Source organism: Anopheles marshallii, chromosome 2, assembly GCF_943734725.1.
Source record: "Anopheles marshallii chromosome 2, idAnoMarsDA_429_01, whole genome shotgun sequence".
NCBI classification, from domain to species: domain Eukaryota; kingdom Metazoa; phylum Arthropoda; class Insecta; order Diptera; family Culicidae; genus Anopheles; species Anopheles marshallii.
The window spans coordinates 80,682,415-80,704,359 of record NC_071326.1 but is presented as its reverse complement, the minus strand read 5'-3'; the positions used below and the strand labels follow the sequence as shown (position 1 = coordinate 80,704,359).

General features: G+C 42.8%; 2 protein-coding genes across 2 annotated transcripts in view; one reads left to right on the top strand and one right to left on the bottom strand.

The window, feature by feature from the left end:
- Window positions 1–21,945, bottom strand: part of LOC128708809 (uncharacterized) — a 105,394-nt gene that overhangs the window by 82,580 nt on the left and 869 nt on the right. The window contains exons 2-3 of the mRNA XM_053803790.1: window positions 19,783–19,980; window positions 19,318–19,471 (exon numbers count right to left, since the gene is read on the bottom strand). Of these exons, the coding sequence (XP_053659765.1) occupies window positions 19,318–19,471; window positions 19,783–19,980 (352 nt within the window). The remainder of the gene's footprint in view (window positions 1–19,317; window positions 19,472–19,782; window positions 19,981–21,945) is intronic.
- On the top strand, window positions 1,472–3,802 carry LOC128708810 (pupal cuticle protein 36a-like). The gene is made up of 4 exons (XM_053803791.1): window positions 1,472–1,486; window positions 1,575–1,990; window positions 3,157–3,369; window positions 3,442–3,802. Exons 1-4 carry the CDS (start codon window positions 1,472–1,474, stop codon window positions 3,800–3,802), a joined length of 1,005 nt encoding a protein of 334 aa, XP_053659766.1.

Genomic DNA, 21,945 nt, shown 5'->3' with positions numbered 1-21,945 from the left:
ACCTACCGAGGAGTGAAAGTGTTTCATGAACAATTGCGATAATACGAAGATAATGAGACTGAAAAGCAATAAAATGCCTCAGGACGTTATATCCTTTTACAATAAAGCCCACTTTAAGTACACAGACGTGCTTCACGAAGAAAAAAAACCATACGACCTCATCGATTAGTACTTTTTGGGAATATTACGTTTGCAAAACTGCGAGCTTCAGCAAACCTTCACCGCGTCCACTAATGGAATCAATAACCTCAAAAACGTTACCACTTCCCCAGGGGGTGCGCCAGTGCCCCTATTGCCCAAGACCAAATCCCATCCGATCGACGCACAGATTCACCTGCTTTATTTGATCAGGTAATTTTTTCACTTAATTTCACCACACTGCCCACTCCTCCTCGGGCATGGTCCCACACTCTCCCCAAAGAGACCCATCTCGAAAGGCGGATCGAATTGAACGAACGAAACAGCTCGGCTCGGCCGCAAAACAAAAACCTAATTCCGCAAGGGCGCAGTTTCACAGCCGGAGCGGTTCAATCACACACACACACACACACAAAACAACAGCAACAAAAAAAAGTGACATGAAATTGAACGCGGTCCGGTATCATCTTCGGCAAAAGTGAATGTACTCGCATCGGGCGCTGCCATCCCGCGTACGCAAACAGGGCTAAAATCGCACGCAGCGAATGCTTTTGGCTGGTGCGACGGCACAAAAGGGGTTCCGGTGGTTTGGTGATCGAACTAAATTTCTAGCCGCCAGCTGCCGCACAATACCGCTCCGGTCCTCCGGTCGGACCGATTACCACGGACGACGCTCAACCGGAACGATCACTACGCGAACGATCGTCGGTGGCCGTACCAGATCCTACCGAGTGGGCCACCGATCCAACACAATCGATAATGACGTCTTGAGAATCAACCTGCCATTGTTAGCGGTGTGGGGGTTGTGCACCACCACCACGCAGAAGACACACGAACGCACGGACACCGACTGGCGGTGGGGCTCGGTAGAACGCGTTCATCTCCATGCTGGGCTCTTCACCTTCGCGTCACCCGAACCGGCCCCGAGCGGTGGCGACGACGCACGGCACTGTGGCGGTTTTGGGCCATTCGATTATGACGGGGGAGTCTTCAACATTGGCAATGGCAACACGACACGGCGCGTACGACGGCACTCGAACCGAGCAGCCGCTGCCTTCTACCAAACCGGCCGAACACCGGCACCATCATCATCATCATCATCGTCCGCAGTACCATCGTCACCGTGTACATCACCACCATCCGGGTGTTAGAATCGATGACGCGCGATGCTTGTGCTTATATAAAACCGCAACTCATCTTCTACAGCATTAGTTCAGTTCGACCATTCCACGAAGCTTGAAGCTTCTCCCGCACTCCGCAGCAAGACAGGTGCAACAGAAACACTGCTCACTACACCTTCTTGTGGTATTCTCGAACCTCCACCGCTCTAATTATGGTGCACAAGACGGTAATGTCTCGTCGGCGCGTCGGGAAACATATCAAAACCCCCCAGAAATTCCAGCAATTCTAACAATTTCTCCACCTCCGTTGCGCAGGTCCTGCTCTGTGCGTTCCTGGGGTTGGCGAACGCTGCCCGACTCGATAATCTCTACGGTGCTCCGGCACCAGTCGCGTCCTACCAGGGCGGTGCCGGTGACGGAAACCTGCTCAGTGCACCACGGCGCGATGGTCAGTTTGGTGCGCCCGCCAACCAATACCTTCCGCCCACGGCTGGCGGTCCCCAAGGATCCCAGGGTGGCTACCCATCGGTAGCTCCCCTAAGGCAGGGACAGCCGGGCTTTAACGCGTACAACCCGCAACCGTCGGGAGCTTCGTACGGGGGCTCAAGTAACGCGCTCCAACCGAGTGGACCAGCAGGCGGAAGCTTCCAGGGCAACTTCCAGCAAACCACCCCCATCCCGATACTGCGCTACGAAAACATCAACAACGGCGATGGCAGCTATCGATTCGAGTGAGTATTGCATGGACGTGCTCAGTGCTTACCCGACTACGTGTGTGTGTGTGTGTGTGTGTGTGTGTGTGTGTGTGTGTGTTATGGATGGAGTTCCTATCGCTGATCGATCGGCAGGTTAAAGGGTTAAGACTTATCAGCACGAGTATCTACTGATTATGACTAATTAATCACCTCATGAGCTCATCGCTCATGATTCCAGTGTGTACAACGTGTTACACTAGAAGTTGGTACGGTGTTACACAGTGCGCTATCGGTTTAAGTGTTTCACAATGTCAGGCGGTACTTGGATCAACGTGCTACGGATGTGGAATGGATTGCCAATAGCTGGTGCAATTAGTGATTTGTGATGAATAAAAAATCGTATAAAAATACGATCACGTACAGTGTGAGCCAATCTTCCAGCACCATCCAGGTCGTGTTGATACGTGGACAGCTGTGATGCGAAATGGCTCCAGGAAATAATGTTACGACTGCAACCTATACCGCACGATAAGAAGGGTTTAAAACATAACGTAATGAATGCTCTTTTTAATGGAACTCTAACAGAGTTTGTTAAGCCAATTTATGCTCCGTGAAGGTTCTACCATGAGAAGTGAATATTTTAAAGACATTTTTAACTTTGAAAAACTACTTCATAGTAGACTTGATTGTTGTTACCACTAAAAGAGTTGGTAAAGCTTTCAAATTCAAAATTAACTAGGTAGTTCAAACGATCGAATATTATTCCGAGAGTCCTCAATTCTTATGTGGAAGTATGTATTGAATTCGTATGGAGATGATATTGAAGATGTCAAACTAAATGCCTTAAGGGACGATCGTGTTATTGAATATTTTAAGTGATTTAAACTTAAACCTGAAGCATGACCAACTAGGTCATTCAAATTAACCGAAATACTGAAGAGCCCATTAAGAGAGAAGATCCTTAGGAGACTGTCATACATTTTCATTCAAACAACTGTTTTGATTACCAACTATTTTTCGTATTTTAATTTATTATTTATTATTTATAAAATTATTTATAAAACTATTAAGTTTCCATGGACTTTATTTCATCGTTTCAATCATTGACTCTGCTGAAATATGTTGGAGATGTTAGATGTCTACTGTTATAAACTCTCTGCTCTGTGAATAATATACATCCAATGGTTACATTTGCTTTATAGTTACGCCACTGGTAATGGTATTCAGCATCAGGAGGAAGGATTCCTGCGTAATCTTGGCCCAGAGAAATCGGAACAGGTTGTCTCGGGCGGTTACTCCTACACCGCTCCCGACGGTCAGCTCTACAGCGTACAGTACAAGGCGGACGCCAACGGATTCCAGCCCGTCGGAGATCATCTGCCAACCCCACCACCACTGCCACCAGCACTGCAAGAGTAAGTATACGCTGGTGCACGTTCCCTTTTCCGCGACTCTTACGGACATTTGTGTTCCAACTTACAAAACAGAGCTTACGACCTGCATGCCCGTCTTCATGCCGAAGCCGCCGCAAGACCGCAGAACCCCGCGTACCAGGAACCCCAAACGCCAAACCGTCAGTACGGAGCACCGCAGCAGGGAGGACCCCAGCAGGGTTCGTACTATCCTCAGCCCCAGCAGCAGCAGCAGCAACCGCAGCCCCAGTATCAGCAGCCCCAGCCCCAGTATCAGCAACCGCAGCAACCACAGTACAACCAGCAGCAGGCGCCCCAGTTCCATTCGAGCTCCCCGAACGCCATCCAAGGCTATCCCTCGGCACCGGCAAACCAATATCTGCCACCGAACAAGCGGCAACAGGGTTTCAACCCCAACACCGGCTACACTTACTAGGGCCGCGCTACTAGGGAGTACTTTTATCGATTTCAGTATTTATTTGCGCCCACAAAACGAAACACGCTAATAAACCAGAGTGCTAACACACCCTCAGACAGGCGAAACTCTTCCACCACCCTCCGGGTCTGGTTCTAACTGTCCTACTTTGACGAATAGGTTCCGAAATGGTAAGGTCTTGAGGGTCCCGCACTTGGACGACCTTGTCAAGGAATTGTATCACAACGAGTTGAAGTTGGTCAACTCAAGAACTCCTCCTTTCTTTCGATTAGTTGGACATTGATACTATCTCCAGTTCGCACGCGTACTCGTGTAGGTGTATGCACTTCTGGCGGGACCTTACCTTCACCTGCGCTACTAACGGATCGTCGGATCGGAGTCATGAAAGTAACCAAAAGCCAAGACCATGACCCTGACATTCGTCACACTTTTTGCACTGTACTATGCGATCCGTGCGGTGTCGCATTTCCACCAGAAACCAAAACTCCCCCCAAAACCCCCAGCTATTGGTTGGTTGTTTTTTCGCGAAAAGTGGCACACACAGTGGCCTGTCACAAATCTTCTTGCAAAATCCAAACGCTACTACATCACGGTAATGAGCTTTTGTGCCGGCCCGGCCCGGGGCATAAAAAGCAGGGAACGGTGGCCCTTTACCTCGCCGATGGGCGGCGTGTTGCCTACTTTTCACGCTCACGCTACTACTCACTGGTCGCATCAGGAAAAAAAAACCCGCATCAGATGCATTATGCAAACACCCGAAGCTTCCCTTCCAAAAGCATGCCCTTTCGACCTCTTGGCAACAGAGGTTTTTGCATGGAGAATTGTTGTCATAGCTACTGTGTCGCTTCAGTGCGTTATGATGACCCCAAGCAGACACACGGACACCAACCGACAGCAAGCCAGCCGGTGCGCGAACTGTCGAAGCGCTTCTTTATGCACTTCCTAAAAACGCAGCCAACGCGTGCCGAAGCGAGCGGCCAGAGCGAGCGCACCGCACGACCACAGACGCAAGACAAATACAAATCAGTCACCTAGCTCCCGCGGGGCGATAAATCAAAGCACGGCCCATAATTATCATAATTTATGTTGTGAAAAAAATTTACGACCCTGCACGCTAATCCCAAGCGTTCGGGGGCGCGCGCGCGCACTCGCTCCCGTCCAGCCGGTCGGAGTTGGATTTGGACCGATAAGATTGGCTTCTTCTGAAGCACTGTGGCAATTCGTACTTCGCCCACTTCGTTGACAATAGTGGTGCGTTTTTTTTTTTGCCGATGCTGCTGCCGGTTGCATTCTCCTTCAAGCAGTCCGCCGGGAGATTGATGCGGCGCGGCGAAAGGCACTGGTCCCTCACTTTGTTCGTCATTACTTCTTCGGTGGTGATACTCGGGGCGCGATTGTGCCGCGATAATAATGGTGGCACTGATGAGTGATAAAATCCGCCAGCACTCGAATACATCAAACGCAAGGTGCGAGAAACAAAGCGGTTGGAATTGTTTGGGTTGATACAAAAGCGATGTTGTAGACCGCTCCGGAGATCACGCTCGGAAGATACCTTCAAAGCACGGAACAGAGTTCCACACGACCATACCGAGGTTAATTAATTTAATTGACTCTCGGCGATGGGCGGCTCAGGCGATATCAACGCCACACACTCAATCACAATGCGACGCAAATGCAATGTATCAATCCGAGGCACAGTTTTTATCATCTTAAATAATGGCGCTAAATATTTCACTTCAAAACCACCAGCGACGATCAACAATGATAGTACGACCTAACCATACTGTTGCATCCAGCACGTCAATCTGTTTGCGGAAATCGTATCAAAGTCCGCACCGTTTCTGCACACGATTTATGATGTGACCGTCGGAAACATTGTTGCTGTAAGTAGCTTTATCTGGTGTCATCATCTTAGCATCAAAGGTTTGTATACGTGAAATATGCACTGTGTTCAAGACAGCAGATGTAACACATCATTATTCACCACTCCATTAGAAAAATAGAACTCCAAATTTCGTTCTCATCCCCTTTACTTAATATATTTGGAGCAATTTAAAACTAACGCATACTTGAAAGTTATGCCACATACATCCTGAACATCTGAGCTGAATACTTTTTTCCAACAAAATGGACAAGTGCATGACTTCTTTTATGCCTAACATAGCTATTGATGTAGGATTAATACCTAGAACTGCAAAGAACTTATATTCGTATAGTTCCAGTATTCATGTACGCCTCTGAGGCATGAATCTTGTCCAAAACTGACGAAACTCTCTTAACTCGCCGAATAATTTTTACGATTGGAAGCTTTAATGAGGAGTCGCTACAATGACGAACTATATGAACTGTACGGCGAACATACTGTTGTACGGATTAGACTCGTCAGGTTCCGGTGGGCTGGTCACGTCATGAGAATAACACCGGACGAACCAGCCCGTAAAGTCCTTTTAGATCGTCCACATGAACAGATAGGCGAACAAATAGGCCCAAATCGAGAAAGAGTGATGGCGTTGATGCGTCAGCTATGGGTAAATAAGGTCACACAAGGCCAGAAATGGCAGGCCTAGACCTCTAGAGGTTGTCGAAACCGTGATCGGTTTAGTGAACTCCTGCAGCAGGTCAAGACCGCGAAACGGATTTAGCGTCTGATAATTAAGTAAGTTAGTAGCAATCTCTGCAGTTAGCCATTAGTATATTACATAGCTCAGTCTAGACTAGGGTGTCTACGATTAGTTGGAATATAATTGGGAGCTTATACACGAAGATCTTCTAAGGTAGACGGAAATATAATATTTCGATTTGGAACAAAGATTTATTCTTCAATTTTTACTTTTTTGGGGGCGGTGGCATGATGGTAGCGGCGCCGGTCTTCACACGAACGGACCGGACAAAAATCTCATCCAAACCAATCTTTCTTACGCAGGACTGACTATCCAGCTACGGATATATAAAGCCAAATAATAGCAGGTCTAGACTTCTTGAGGTTGTTGTGTCGATAAAAAAAAATTTCTTGGTAACCCAAAATTGTGGTTCGTTGTATGAATAACTTTATCGCGGATGTCCAACATAAGGAGACGTCAGGTATTAATAAGTTATCAGTAAGCATTTCCGTCAAAGTGGAATTTCACTTATGCGATTACTGAAATATCCATAACACAAACCATATTAGAGCTGCACTATGAACTGTTATTTCAGGATGGAATGGAAGGTAAGGATGAAAATATTCTTTTAACATGCAAAATGTTCATAATCTTGAAGTTGACCATCAAATTCCATCTTTAAAAGTTCAGGAATGATTTAAAAGTTCAGGAATCTAAAGGCCTGAATCCAAATTCTTACAATTATGACTGTAAATCAGGCTGATGTTGATGGGACAAAAGTTATTATGTTGAATTCGTAGAATTTATTATATTATATTATATTTTATTATTTATAATTACATTTAATAAACATTCTACTCAACCATTGTTTTATTCATTAACTAGTTCTGTGAGCGACACATTTTTCATTTGATATAAAGTCTTAAATATTGGCAATTTCTGAAGGTCACTTTTAAAATATTGTTTATTAGAGCTTCAAAGATCCAGACAACATAACTTCAGAGTATCTTTATAGCATTGAAATGCAGTAAATATGACAGTTTAAAAAAATATAATAGTTAAGGCAATTTGCAATAAAACCAATCTTTTCTGAATAATATTAATAAAACAATAATATGGTTACCATAAACAAACAAATTTATACTTCAAAAGCACTCTAATCCAAACTCCATTTTCCGCACAATTTGGCACCTAACGATTAGTTAGTAAATCAACTTACAGTTAGCACCAGAAGGCAATTTTTCTTGTCAAAAACGATCTTCCAGTCGAAGCAAATGATACCGTTGCCTAAATTCCGACGCAAAATAGACTACCGCAGTCCTATCGCACTGACCCAATCTGAAAACCACACGTTTACTGACAATTTAAATTGGACTTCACAGGACCTATGCTCGATCGGCCAACCAATAGTTGGTTGCGTTGGCTAGCTTTTCACTCACCCAGGCAAGGGAAGCTTAATTTATAACCGACCAGCGCGAAGGTACGCTCACCTTCAGGACAGGACCAGGAACAAAGTAATCACATTTGCGTGATACATCCATATCAATTACCGCCGGTTTCGCATCCGACACTTGGCATCGGTTGAGAGCTTTTGGGGGGGGGTGGCGGTGAGAATGTTCCCCGTGCCCGATTTTTCCCCGATCGGAACGGAATGAAAGTTCAATTGCTTAGCACCCCCGCGACTGGTGGCACTCGGAGGTAGTGAGCCAAAGGCACCCAAAAAAAAATTACAAAACAAAGTACTAAAACTCACTCGCAGCAGAGCTCGTGGGAAAGAAATTACAAAACTCCCATTGAGCGGCAGAACTAACCGACGTGGTTTGGGGCCTTTGCGGTTCCGCACACGGGTGCACCGTTGTGCCTGACAAGTCGTCGGACAAAGCATATAACTCAACATCGTACGTGTACAAGTGGCCACCGGTTAAGAGAGTAATGATCTGGGAAAAGCTCGCCTGATGGATTTATTATGGACACTGCCGGCGTGTCCTGGTGACGTGGCTGGGTGGGGGTGGTGAAAACGCCACCGGGGGTTAGAGGTGAAGGGCTCAAACGGCCACACCGCTTCACCAAGCACCTAGAGCTAAGTTCCTGCCAAGACGTCGGGAATAGAGCCGCACACCAACGCACGCAAGCTGGCATGATTTATGGTAGTCTTGTTGCAGGGACTTACTTTTCCATTAGCGAATATTGCGAGAAAGAGTTTTCCCTCCTTTGAAGGAAACCCACCGAAAACGACTGCCCGCCCAGTTTCACAATTTCGGTACCAATGAGGTTAAGTTTGCTCGGTAAACGATTGTTTTAAGGGTATGAAATAAACTCCCCGATGGGCATTAGCACGCATACGGTGCATCTACAAATAACACATGTTCCAACCACCGATGGCAGGACCGTCCGGGCAAAGAATCAATTGCTCAAACTTTCCACTTCAATTGACCATCTCCCGTGATTTGTGGCCAACTGTCTTTTACGCGCAGATTAGAAAGCGGTTCACCCCCGGTGTGGTCTGGCAACAAAAGGATGCATTATTCATATTGGAAACTAGAAAACTTTTCCACACCGTTCGATCTTCGGGAGCGCTTTCGCTTCCGCCATCTTCGCCGGGAACAAAGTTGCATCGTAAAATGACGAAAAAAAGGCACCTCTCTCTCTACATCTACTATTTTTACGCGAATATTCTCCACCTGATAGATGATTCGCAGCGAGATTGCAACACAGCAGGAAATGTGAAATGGAATCAAGAAGGAAACTTTTTCAATACAATCCAACCACACGGAATTTTTTGTTCTTGGTTGAGCAAGTTCTGCCCTAAAGGCGTACGTGGCAAAAGGTGCACAACCTTCGCTGTTGAATCCAATTTGATGTCACAGCGGCTTACTTATGCTCCTGAGACTTGCGTCTTGCCTTTGTGATTGCATTTTCGGTTAATATCGGCTAGGTGTGTATGTGTGTGTGTGTGTGTGTGTGTTTCAATGTTGTTTCTACGTTTGACTCCTGGCAGTAGAGGTTCCTTTAGAACTTCCTTCTTTGCTTCATGGATGAATGGAAGGATACCGTCCGCACAAACGTATAACCCTGTCAGATTTTCTTTGTCTGTACCTTCAGTATGTTTTTTTTTTAATTTTGTGACACCTTACTCTTTTGCGGTACAATCAATCGCTTGAAATTATTTTAATGATAACCACTAGTTTACAGTTTTACCATTAGATAGCGCTAGCAAATACAGTCGTTTCCCGATCATTGCAGAATTGAATTTTTTTATTCATCAAATTTCATATTTTCCCAAAAATACGTAATTTTTTTAACATTAATTTTGGTAAAAATTTACTCTAATTGTCGTAATAAACGTAAAAGTATCAATTATAAATATCCTTCATAACATAAAAAAATGAAATCGATCACTGAATACTAAATATAAACAATATTATAAAGGGAATTTGAGTTACACGTATGTCTCTGACACGTATTATTCACGTAAGTTGGGAAAAGACTGTACGTCACTTACATTAAACGAGTTGAAACTCGTATCATCGATCAATTAAACAACTTTTTTGTTATTAAATAAAATACAAATTACTATAATCAACAATTTTAAGTACATAAAAGCTTCGTTTTTGCTTACAAAATTCAGTAAAAATGCAAAAGTGTCAAACGTCTTACGTTTAAAACACTTAGAATTGTCCTAAATGGCCTTATAAAATAGATTTTTCTTCAATCATTTATTGTATGTATTTACTTCCATTGACGATCGGCAACTTTTACAAATCAATAAGTTTGATATAAATTTTATTTTTCAGCTAATAGCGGACACACGCTGTCGTTATATCATTAAAACACAAAAAAAATCACTATAAAATGACAAACTTCAAAATAGCGCCATCTTTCGTTTGATATTTGTACTACCCAGGACAAGTAAACGTCAACATAAGTAAACATTATTATTAGTAAAGTAAAATGTAAAAAGATGTTAGTTTTTATTAAAAAAAAAACTTAACTTCTCGTTTGATTTGTTTTAATTTATGCACATCGCTATCGCATCTTTGGAAAAAATACAATCAAAAATAAAATTTTTAGCCAAAAAAACTAAAAGGATCGAACGGCTAGTGCCTTAGGGTGTAAATTAATATGCAGACAACGCATCCACCTTACACATCTACGGTGGTTCATGCGTCTTTTATATATTTCGAACTTCGTTTCTGTTCACATTGCACTGAAAGAATTGGAGACTTCAGGTGACTTGCAGATGATCTATTATGCCCTCGACGGCGAACGAAAACTGCACCGTAAAATATCGCTTAACAGTGCAATAATAGGAAGCAACAGCAGCAGCAGCAAAAAAATGGCTATCAAGTACGGTTCAACCGAACGTAATAAACATTCGCTGACAAAACCAACTCCATCCCCCACCCAAACTCATTCACAATTCACCGTTTTAGCTTCCGAAACCCCCGGAATGGTCGGAAATTCTCTGCATTTCCTGCAACACCCGGCATGAATATGCAATGAGCTTCGGTGACCGTGCAGCACTGAAACAGCATTCATCCCGGCTCAGCATCATCGTCCCAGCAGCTTGGAGTGTTTTTCTATAAAAACAAACATCTAAATTTCTAACACCACCAGACTACAGGAACGGAGAAACCCGGCACGATATCCTCGCACTCGCACGTTTCGGTAGAAAAATGATACTTGAGACCTGAGCGGCTACCCATTTGCCAGCTAAACATTTCGTGTTAAGAATACGGCTAACCGTTCGCCCAACGGTAATCGTTTGAGCCAGTAGCGACAAGTGTCGAATCTGTTCGCGAGACGGTCATCGACATCGCGCCAAAGGTATGGTACCGTATGCCCACCCATGGAGCACTAATTAAACGGAATGGAATCGTATAACTCACCCGATTCGAGCATACGAGTAATGAATAAATCCGTCAGGTTTGGTAGCAAGGGCAAGCGTCTCTCGAACAAACAACACATACGATCTGTTTCATTTTAATCCATTGTCGAAACATGCGGTAGCATATTTGTGAAACCAATATTGAACGTTAAAATTGGAAATATATTTCTTACTCCCTAAACAAACCACAACAGTGTATAACTACCTTTATGGGCAGAAATCTAGCTTAAAATTTTTTATTTAAAATATTTTTTTTTATAAACAACCTATAGATTGACATTCTTTTGTCTGTAGTCAAATTTATGTACTTCAATATCCTATTAAAAGATTCAAACATTATTTAAATAGTTTAGAGTTTTTCTGGAGTAACTCTATCAATTGTGACACATTCAAAGCAAAACAAAATATTAATATGTTATTAAAAATTTCACCTACTTCACTCTATTTTAATTTGGACAAGCCATTTTAACAATTTCAATATTGCCTAGGTATTTGTTCAAACTTCGACACATTTGGTTCCCCATCCAGCTTCTTGTAATTCTTTTGTTTGCTGAACCAATAAATCGACCAAACGAGATTAAATTCCATCCCACGTCAATCTATTTGCCATTCGGCTGGAAAAGTTCGCCTAATTTCAATCAAAACCCTTTTTTCGATAAGTTCCTATTGCTTATGTACTTCCACTGCTTCGTATCACAATTCGTCACGTCTGGCAAATTGATTGAACCTTTTTCTGCCACAATTCGCTTGCCTCAATTAAAGGACAGTACAAATAACAGCCTCAGTAAATATCGTATTCACGATCTATGGCAAATAGCGAGAAAATTAACATTTACCTCAAAACTCATCATTTCAACTGTGGAAGAACTCCCCAAACCCATGATCCTGTTGCTTGATATGACTTGACACACACGCACACACCCAAACCTCGCACATCCCGATAAGCGTGGAACTGAGCAGTAACGAAAGGAAAGCCAATGAAAAGAAAAAAAAAATCTCATAAAAATGTAAATTTTCAATAAAAATCCGGAGTCTTAATCCTATTGCCCCGACATTGCGCTGATTAGGACCCGAACCGAAATTGAGCCAATCGTTATGCGAATAACAACGGAGACAGCGGTACCTTTCTTTGAACGGTTTTTTTTCTCGTCTCCATCTTTTGCCGTTTTTGTCCTTCCTGCACCACGATTCGGTTTCGGCGAAGTTTATCACCCCGTCGAATGAAAACGGCGGCCAGGAAATGCCGTCAGCGTTACAGGCTGACAAAGCAGACATAAAAATCTCATTTATACCAGGCAATTTTATTACCAACGTTACTGGTAAAGCAATGTTATTGATTCATCATTGATCTTTCATGTTATAGAAGTTGTTTTGTTTTCAATTTCATTAATCCATAGCCTTGCCAGCAATTTGTCTTCTCTTCGGTGGCAGACACAGACACCAAAAAACAGGCGAAATGAAATCGAACATAACGACCAAAAATGTGTTATACTGTTATACTACCGTAACGCTGGTATTGAAGAGCGTTACACACATGACGTCACGTACAGTGCGTTCAAAATTAACTTTTCTAGTGTTGAGCTTGGGGCGAAACGGTGGTGTATTGGTAGCGGCGCCGATCTCCACACGACAGGACCGGCCCAAAATCCCATCCAAACCAATCTTTCGTACGCAGGACTGACTATCCAATTACGGGTAAATAAAGTCCAAGAAAGCCAGAAATGGCAGCCATAGACCGCTTGAGGTTGTTGTGCTGATAAAGAAGAAGTGTTGAGCTTAATGATTATTGCAATAAGAGTCATTCATACGAACCTTTAGTGAGGAGTCATTCAAATCTGAATTCGACTCTTAAAAGATTTATGAATCCTCAGAGCGTCATGGCGGATCATGCTCCATCGGAGGACTTAAGCGGAATGGTAGTTGAGTCCTAGTTTGGCAACTGATAACGGACTAGCCTATACTTGGAGGTCATAAATCTTAGGCAACTTATTAATGTTAGAGAATTAAGGAATCTTAGAAATAGAGATTCAGTTTCATATATTCAGTTCAATGATACATTTAGATTCGTGAATCTAAATCAAATTCACATAAATTGAAATTGCTTACTCGTAGACAAAAACTTAGAATTATTAGATCATTTTAAAATATCTTTAAAATTGTAAAAAAAAAATTGTTTATAACTAGGATTTATATTATCCAATATCCGAAATCATATCCATGTTAAGCAAAATTGTATCCAACAGATTCATCCAAAAAGCCTAAGACATTTCTATTCCACATGGAATACAATATTATCCCCAATAAATGACAAGCCGTACAACGTTGATCGTCTACTCAAAGTGTGTATCGCATATGCTCTCAGTACTGGATGAGTAAATGGAAAACAGAAACCTAATCGCAATACCTAAACGATTGCCCGAGTGGAAATTCCCAGACACGCACGTACGCAGCAGTGTCGTGGTTACGCTCACCCTGGAACCCACTGTAGACGACCGTACCATCCGACAGCCCACCGACCGATCCGGGATGCGGTGAAAAGCTTCCGGAAATCCTGTCCGTTTACTTTTTGCTGCACCAAACTGTCAACGGGTAGATCATTCTGGTTTTTTTCCCCCAGCTCGCAAAATAACTCGCAAAACACGGCATTCGTGATGCAATCCAATTCACCCGACCGCCGGTGGGACAGGGCCCGGATAAATTGTTGCCCACCGTACGCGCCACCGTAGATACGCGGCCGCTGCATCCATCGGAAGCAAAAATCCGTGGTCGGGCTCAATGGCTGACTTACGGCTTAAGGGACGCAGAAGTTTATTTACTGCAGCAGAGTACTCATACTGCTCTGCTCCAGGCTGCGGTAGTCCCAAAGCGTATCTTGTCGTACATCGTTTCGGAGTGGGTATTCCTAGCTAGCGAAACAAAAGCACAAAAAAAACCGCCAGACAGCAAACGTTTTCGCGTACAAATACGTATCTGTTGCACCATTCGAATTTTAAATGGGTCCAGAGGATGCCTTGTTGCGTCGTTCAGCTTCCAGCTGTATAACAGTTTGATTAGTTAGGGGGGTGGGGGGTGGGGGGGTTAAAGATCATGTAAAAAATATGTTTTAAAAACATTCTAAACATCTATGCCCCTCGTTAGAGATAAAAATCATCTAATGTGCAATATAGACATCCCACTCAATCCTAAACACTCACAGTCCTCCCTCAAAATATCCTTATCATACCAGCAGTTGCACTGCTTCACACCTCATCTTCGACCGGTGTTTTGAAAAGCTGATGATGTTTCCAGACATCAGCCCGATGATGATCCCCTCTTCCCCTCAAAAAAGCCACAAACCACACGACGTTATGCACATGCTGTTCCGAGCGTTTCCCAACATAATTTCTGCTCTCCAGATGTCCAGAGGCTATCCCTGTGCCGTACAAGCGAAATCGACAAATGGTGTCCTTTGTCGCATGCGTCTTTGCGAAGATGACTCCATGCAACCCAGAAACAGCGGCAATACACAGACCGGGACAGGAATGGAAGTGACACATGAAACATTTCCATATTTCATCCCTCGCACCAAAGGACCCCCGTCCGGAAGTCACCCAAACCTCCCCCGTTCGAGTGGAGAAGAAACGCACCCGGAGTTAAAAATAAGGGGGAAATAACACCCAAAAGGTCCACCCCCGGGGGGGGGTAGGGCATCCAACATCGTCGGGAGGGACAGAAATTGAGAGCATAAATAAAATAAATAAAATTATTATGCAGGCGAATATTTGATGTTTTGCTGTCGAACTCTATTCCCTGCCAGGAGCAAAAAAAACCAAAACCGACCACCAACGTTCGGGTAAAGGAAAACGGACATTTCGGGACGGGTTGTTTGGTTTTGAATATTAAATGGTTTCTCCCATGCCATCCAGCCATACACTGTGTGTGGTTTTTCACATTTTAACTTTTGTGATCACGGGTCCGACCGATCAGCGGAGAATCTGTTTTAGACAGTTTAGAGTTTTCTCTTTCTGCTTTGCGGTACATGACGGTTTCGCTAAACGTTTACTATTCGTGTATGCCGTGTATGCATCACATGGAGTTGGTTGGTTTGTAATATTTCTGACGTGTCTGTTTGTGTTTAATTGTTCATAAATAAATCAACATTAACAACAGTCAGCATAATTCACCACTTTAAAACGTTGTTGGGCAGTTTAATGTTCGCGCGAAGGGTTCGAGTCGCTTTTGTATCTCGTTTATCGCATGTGTTTGGGAGCGGCACGTTAGTGTAGTGATAGCATTGCCAACTTCCACACAACAGCACCGCTGTAAAGTCCCATCCGGAACCTTCCCCCAATAATAGACCAAAATATCTCCTGAAGTTGGCTGCTATTTCTTTATCTGCTTAATAACTACAAGAAGTCTAGGCCTGACATATCTGGCTTTCTTTGACTTTATTCAACCGTTGCTGGACAACCCGACCTGTGATTGATCTTCTTCTTCTTCTTGGCCCTCTAAAGGTTAAGCACGCTGTGCTGACATGGCCAGGTCCCCAATTCGTTTCCAGGAAATTCGTTTCAGGGCTGCTCTTCGACATGGTTCTGCTCTACTTGATCCAGCAAAGGAACTCGCAGCGCTTCTCTACGCTTCGTGTCGAATGGGTCGCTGTGAGGATGACCTTCCTAGGAGGGGATGCCATCATATCCTTACGGCCTTGGCCATCGTCAGGATGGCTGTTCCGCCAAACAGCCTTGCTAGCTCGTGGTTCATTCTCCTTCTTTACACGCTCTGCTCACAAATACCTCCAAAGTCGAGAGTGTTGGCGTCCTCCGCCCCCTATCGTCCAAGACATTTGACTTGTAGAGGAATACCGGACGTATGAGGGTACATTACATGCTGCATTTCGTGTCTTTTTGGATTCTTCTGGATGTTGGGAATTTCTAAGATTCCGCTTCCGGATTTCGTTGTTTAGATTGTTATACAAAGTTACGATCGTACCAAGGTAGCAGAACTCCTCTACAACCTCAAGATCGTCACCGGCAACTGATACTCTGCTCCCCAGATGGGCTCTATCGTGATCACAGTCTCTGGCAAGCAGGTACTTTGTGTTAGTCGCATTGATTCTCAATCCAAACCTTAAGTCTTCACGTTTCAGTTGGGTTTACGCTTGGCACACCGCAGTTATTCGTCCGATGATGTCGATGTCATCCGCAAAACCAAGGACTCGAGACGACCGAGTGAAAATCATGTCCTCTATGTAGAAACCCGCGCTTCTCTTGAATATCAGACAGGAGAGAATCGAACGGAATCCGACTGGATTTTGGAGAATCTCACCCTGCACTGCGCTCAGGACGAACCTACGTCGGATGGGATTTTCGACCGCATCTCTCGTGTGAAGAACTTGACAACGAGGGTTGCTTGCTTTTATGGAATTTGAATTATTTGAGGATTTATTTCAAAAATCATTTTAAACCCGTCGAGAAATGCCTCAACACGATGCACTTTACATTGCGCACTACGGTAACACTCAATTGTCAAAAGCACTCAAACTCAAAGCACAAGCTGCGTTGTTCTTTCAATACAATTTTCTTTAAGATCGCAAAAAAGCTACACCCGAACAGAGAAGGAAAGACACTTCAGCCAAACAACTTACACCTTTTCTTTTCATCAACTGCACACGAACTGCAAACATCATCAACTAGCCTTCTTTGATACACCTTCTACGACCACCATCTTCAAGATGTCTGAAGCTTATTGTTCTATAAATAATGTAAATTCTCGAGAGATACACCGGATCCACGCGAGATCCAACACTAACCCAGCGTGTTCCACCAACGACTGTCGTTGCACCCGTTCCAATCAACTCCCTTTCTTACAAGATGAAGCTGATGTAACAGAAAAAAAACCCCAGCTTACCTCAACAAGGAAAAAGGGACACTGCGAAACGAGATCAAACACACAATTTGTTCCCCGCAACCGGAAGTACACTAGTCGCTCGCCCACGCAATCACTATTTCCGCTATGCGAGCGCGAAAATGCTATCGACATTAATAATGCATCCACTAATATTCTTTTGTTGCGTTTTGTACGTTAGCGGTGTGTGTGTGTGTGTTTGTTTCACGTCCTTTCGGCGAGTACTTCCACGGACTTGAAGGAAGACTTTGGTAGCTTCAATGTTTCGCTTCGCCTTTCCGAAACTCCCAACCGTTAAAGACAAACACTAAAGTGGGCGATACACGGGCCCAATATCGTTCCGCAATGTTTCGACGAAAGAAAATGAGTTTTGCTCAATGTTTTAGCGTGGCAAGTGCAAACAACACGGTGAAGCAGCTGTGGATGTGGATGGAGTAAAAATAACGATGGCGAGAAATAGTTACGCGTTGCCTTTTACATCACGCTTTGTGCCGTAGGATGCAGCGACGGAATGGGGGAGCGGTTCGGGAAAATTTTCTTCAAGACGATAAGCGATTGTGTCGAAGTTTATTTTCGTAAATGAAAAGCTGCTTCTTGCTGCTACACGTCACCCAAAGTGTTGCCAACAACAACCACTGCAACAAAAAAAAAACGATACAAAAATAACGTGGGAAGGATGAAGAAAAGCACTACCAAAGCCTTTTGCCCTTTTGGCGAGTCATCCTAAATGTGTGTGTGTGTTAGTGGTGGAGCGTTAAAGAAGGTGTTGTCATTTATCAAAAAAATAAAATAAAGCACGACAGCAGCAGCACTTTGCCATATTAAAATATTGTCCAAGTTTTCCAAATCTAGGTTCCACTGCGATAAGGAAAAGGCCTACCACTTCAATATTAACCGAGAGCCGAGGGATTCCTTCAGGGATTCCTCGGTACAAGCAATTCGCGCGAGTGATAAACCCAGTCGCTCCTAATTTGACCTCGCGTCAGTTCGAGTGCAATCTTATGAATTCTGACAATATCTTCTGTAACGAGCTTGAATATGATATGATACGAACTGTGACCTGCTAACGAATGGCGTTATACCTCGTCTACATCAACTGTTAGGCTTTTAGGATCTCAACCATCCTGGTGGTCGGCTAATTTCTACGCAAACCATCATTTTGCTATGGTCAGTAGCAAATTAGCAATAACATGTTTGTGGCTGTTGTAGAGTTTCATTATCTAGACAAGATATTGGAACTCCTCAGGGAATTCTCAAACCTTTCACAACTGAATGTGATTTGAAATGAAATGATGTTTCACTGTAATGGAGGTTGATGGATTGATAATGAGTGTAGTTTAAGGGTAAATTCTAACTATATAATATAAATGCAACCCTGTTTCTTCTGATCTTTTGTTTCTAGGTCCAGTGTCAACTCTCGGTCTAAATAGCTGGCTAAATCAAATTATGCAGAATATGTAAACATACCAATAAGAGACACTTCCAACTTGAAACATTAATCACTTTACAGTAACTTCATATTTGATATAAAATTAGCAAACTGGTTAGCACACTAGTTGCTTGTGAACATATCGTGATTCCAGCATAATAAATGTATCGTGTGAGAAAAACGAAGGTTTACACCTTGAGATGTAGATGGCGCTAGCACTGTGGATTTCATTAAGCCCTGGTTGTATGCAATTCGCACAACATTCCGCCGAAGAGCACGTCCGCGCAATACGAGGCCATGTTTGATATTTAAAAAAAATAAATTCAAATTTGTTTTTTTAAACTTTGAATTTAATTAACTATTTTTAGATAAATTCATATTATAACAGATTGTCAATAGAATACAAGCCGAAGTCCTCATATAAGTAATAAATTAAGTGTCATTTGTCAACAATTTTCTTTTTGTTTTAAGTGAAAATATGGAGAAAGCGTATAGAAATGCATTATAAATTTAATCAATGTAGAATAAACTTTTTCTGAAGTTTACGCTTCCCAACACAAACCAAATCAGTGTATCAATTCTTACTATCTAGACTTTATCAGCCATTGGGCTATGAAATTAATACAAAAAAGGCGACAGCTTTAAAAGTTTCCCGTCGGATAAGTAAATATTCAAGCTTTGTATTTAGCTAATAAACCGTGGAGCAACATACCTGTTTTCGCAGCATTGTCCTGGCTCCCGTTTCCATCGGATCCTTTCGTTCGAACCGCTCGAACTTGAAGCTGTTCGAGCGGTAGAGTTCGTTGTCCTCGCCGCGCCGATTACGGCACAGCCTGCGAGTGATAATGTTGCCACTGCTCTTAGGCCTACGAGCACACGAGCGGCAGCGAGAGTGGTCCAAGTGAAGAACGAGCCCGAAGAAAAAGAGAAAGAAAAAGTCACACACACACACAAAAGCTTGCTCGTGAAAACATGAAGGCGTCAGGTTGGAAAAAATAGGTCAGCCCATTACGGAAATTGCAGCCACGGGCAAAAACTAGACAGAACCACTCTAAGGTAAAGGGCTTCGAGAAAAAAAAAAACAGGTGGCCAGCTTTCGTTTGCCTGCAAGTTTGCAAGAAAATTTCGGCCCACCCAAACACCCAGAGGGAGGAGGAAAGCGAAAGGGAAATCTTACCCGCACGGTTTGCACTGCGTCATGTGAAGGTCCCAGTTGAGGTTGAAGTTGAACATCTTCAGCCGGGCCACGGCTCGTTGTCGAAGCGACTGTTCGTTGGACTGTTGCGCGATAGTGACGGTTTGGTTGTTGACCCGGCGTCCATTCGAGGAATGGCCCTTGTGGTGACCTCCCGACCCATGGCCACTTTGTGATGCGCTGCAAAACGGGAAGAATTTGAACGGGGACATTTTGTGAACATTGCTGTGGTGAGTTATGCGCGGCACTGTACTGTCGACAACGATTTGACGGTGTCTCTTCCGGGCGAGTTTGGATGTCTTTCATGCGATGATGAAACTAGGCGATGATGAACCAAGAATTTCAAAATATTCCGAAATAGTTCCCAAAATTCAAGATAGCGCTAGATAAAGCGTGAATATTTTATGCAATTGTTAATGCAAATTTTACACGTGATTAAGGTTGGTTACTTCGAACAAAATAGTTTCTGGACACCGCATGTGGTGCTTAGACCGTCATTTGGGGACTTTTGGTGTAGAGATTATTGGGTTTATGGTTCTCCAACGCAGTAGCTGCTTGCCGAAAGATTTATTAGACGGTAGAGATTTTCCCTATGTATGGCGTCGTGAAATGTAGGAGATTAAGGTGGTCATCCCATGTCAGTCGTCCTAAGCTCTGGTACTACCGTTTACCTATACGTGTGTGTGTGTTTTTAGCAGACCTTGTTCCGCTGTTACCAGAGCTCCTTGTAAGGGTATATAAGACGTACGTACCCATGACTCACATACGTTCTTACATCAAGGACCAAGTTCGAAATTGTTGGAATGTTCTTTCCCAAAAATTAGATTCTCTTTAGATTTTTTTCCAAGCACCTGAGAAGTATTATGACAAGACCTCAGTAAACAATAGTCTGTGCTGTACAATATTTCCTATATTAAGGAAACATATTGACGTCATGAGACTGACATCGGTACTTCAGATGACTCACAGTGGCCATCGCTAACGATTCAATACAATGCCATAGTACAGGGGTCGGCAAACTGTTCAACTAAAGGGCAAGGTGACCTTTTGATGCTGCTCTGAAATTAAAATTCATACAAAGTTTAAGAAGGTATAATATGTTGTACTCAAATAATTAATTTATATTTACGTTTGTATTCTTTTATTACTGACTGAGAAATAGCTACATAGCTACAGTGCCGACTTTCTTCTCTGGTCTCTATTTATTTCAGCATTTCGGGCATTTTTTTTAATAACAACATTAACAAAAAAAAATACGAGAAAGGAAGGCACTCTAGCCCAATTGTCCACCTTATTGACTGAATTTTGGGCTATAAATCAGCTATGAAATTTACAAAATCCGCGTATAACCGGAACCGTATATCTCGGGGATTGCCTATATATCAAATGTGCTCGTCTGCTCAAATGCTCACCATAAAAGTCCTTAAATCCTATCCTATTCTACAACAATAAATTGGATTGGTTAAATTGGTTAAATTAAATTGGTTAAATTAAAATAAAATTAAATTTGGTTAAAAGTAATTTATTTGCAAATGTACTACCGAGTATCGTACTAAATCAATACATAGCTCTTTTAAGGTTATTAGTTTAAGTCATTAGTTATTGAAATTTATATTTCACATATTTTTATGTATATAACTGAATTTCTAATTAACAAATTTTTAATAACCCCAAAACCACGTTACATTTTATTATTATAAAAAAATTACTTTAAAAAACATATGATAAATTTCGAAAATAAACATAGAAATATATATGTTTAATAATGCTTTGTAGCATGTAAATAAGTATAAGGTATCGTATACTTATTCTACGACATATAAACGATGAATTAAAGGAAATTCGAGATACACGTTTCTCTTTTAATGAATGTTTCCTTGCAATGAAGTTTAAACATATTTTTGGTAGTGAATGTTTTAAAAAAAACCCTTTAAAGTTAAAGTTAGTGTTGGTTTTGGCTTTACGTAAACTGTACCACAAAACCCTAACTCGCCGGCCATAAAAAAAAAAACAATTATATTAAGAGACCTAAACATCTTCCGGAGAGCCAGAATTTGCCCACCCCTGTGGTGTTGAGGTGTCCACCAGAGAGGCAGAGATAAACGATTGTCAGGTGACGGAGTTTGGGCAACTTCCGACATTGTT

Excerpts from the sequence above, each read along its gene's own strand:
- LOC128708810 (XM_053803791.1), top strand. Across the intron at positions 1,991-3,156 it reads GATGGCAGCTATCGATTCGA|TTACGCCACTGGTAATGGTA; the intron begins GTGAGTATTGCA and ends TTTGCTTTATAG. Across the intron at positions 3,370-3,441 it reads CTGCCACCAGCACTGCAAGA|AGCTTACGACCTGCATGCCC; the intron begins GTAAGTATACGC and ends CTTACAAAACAG.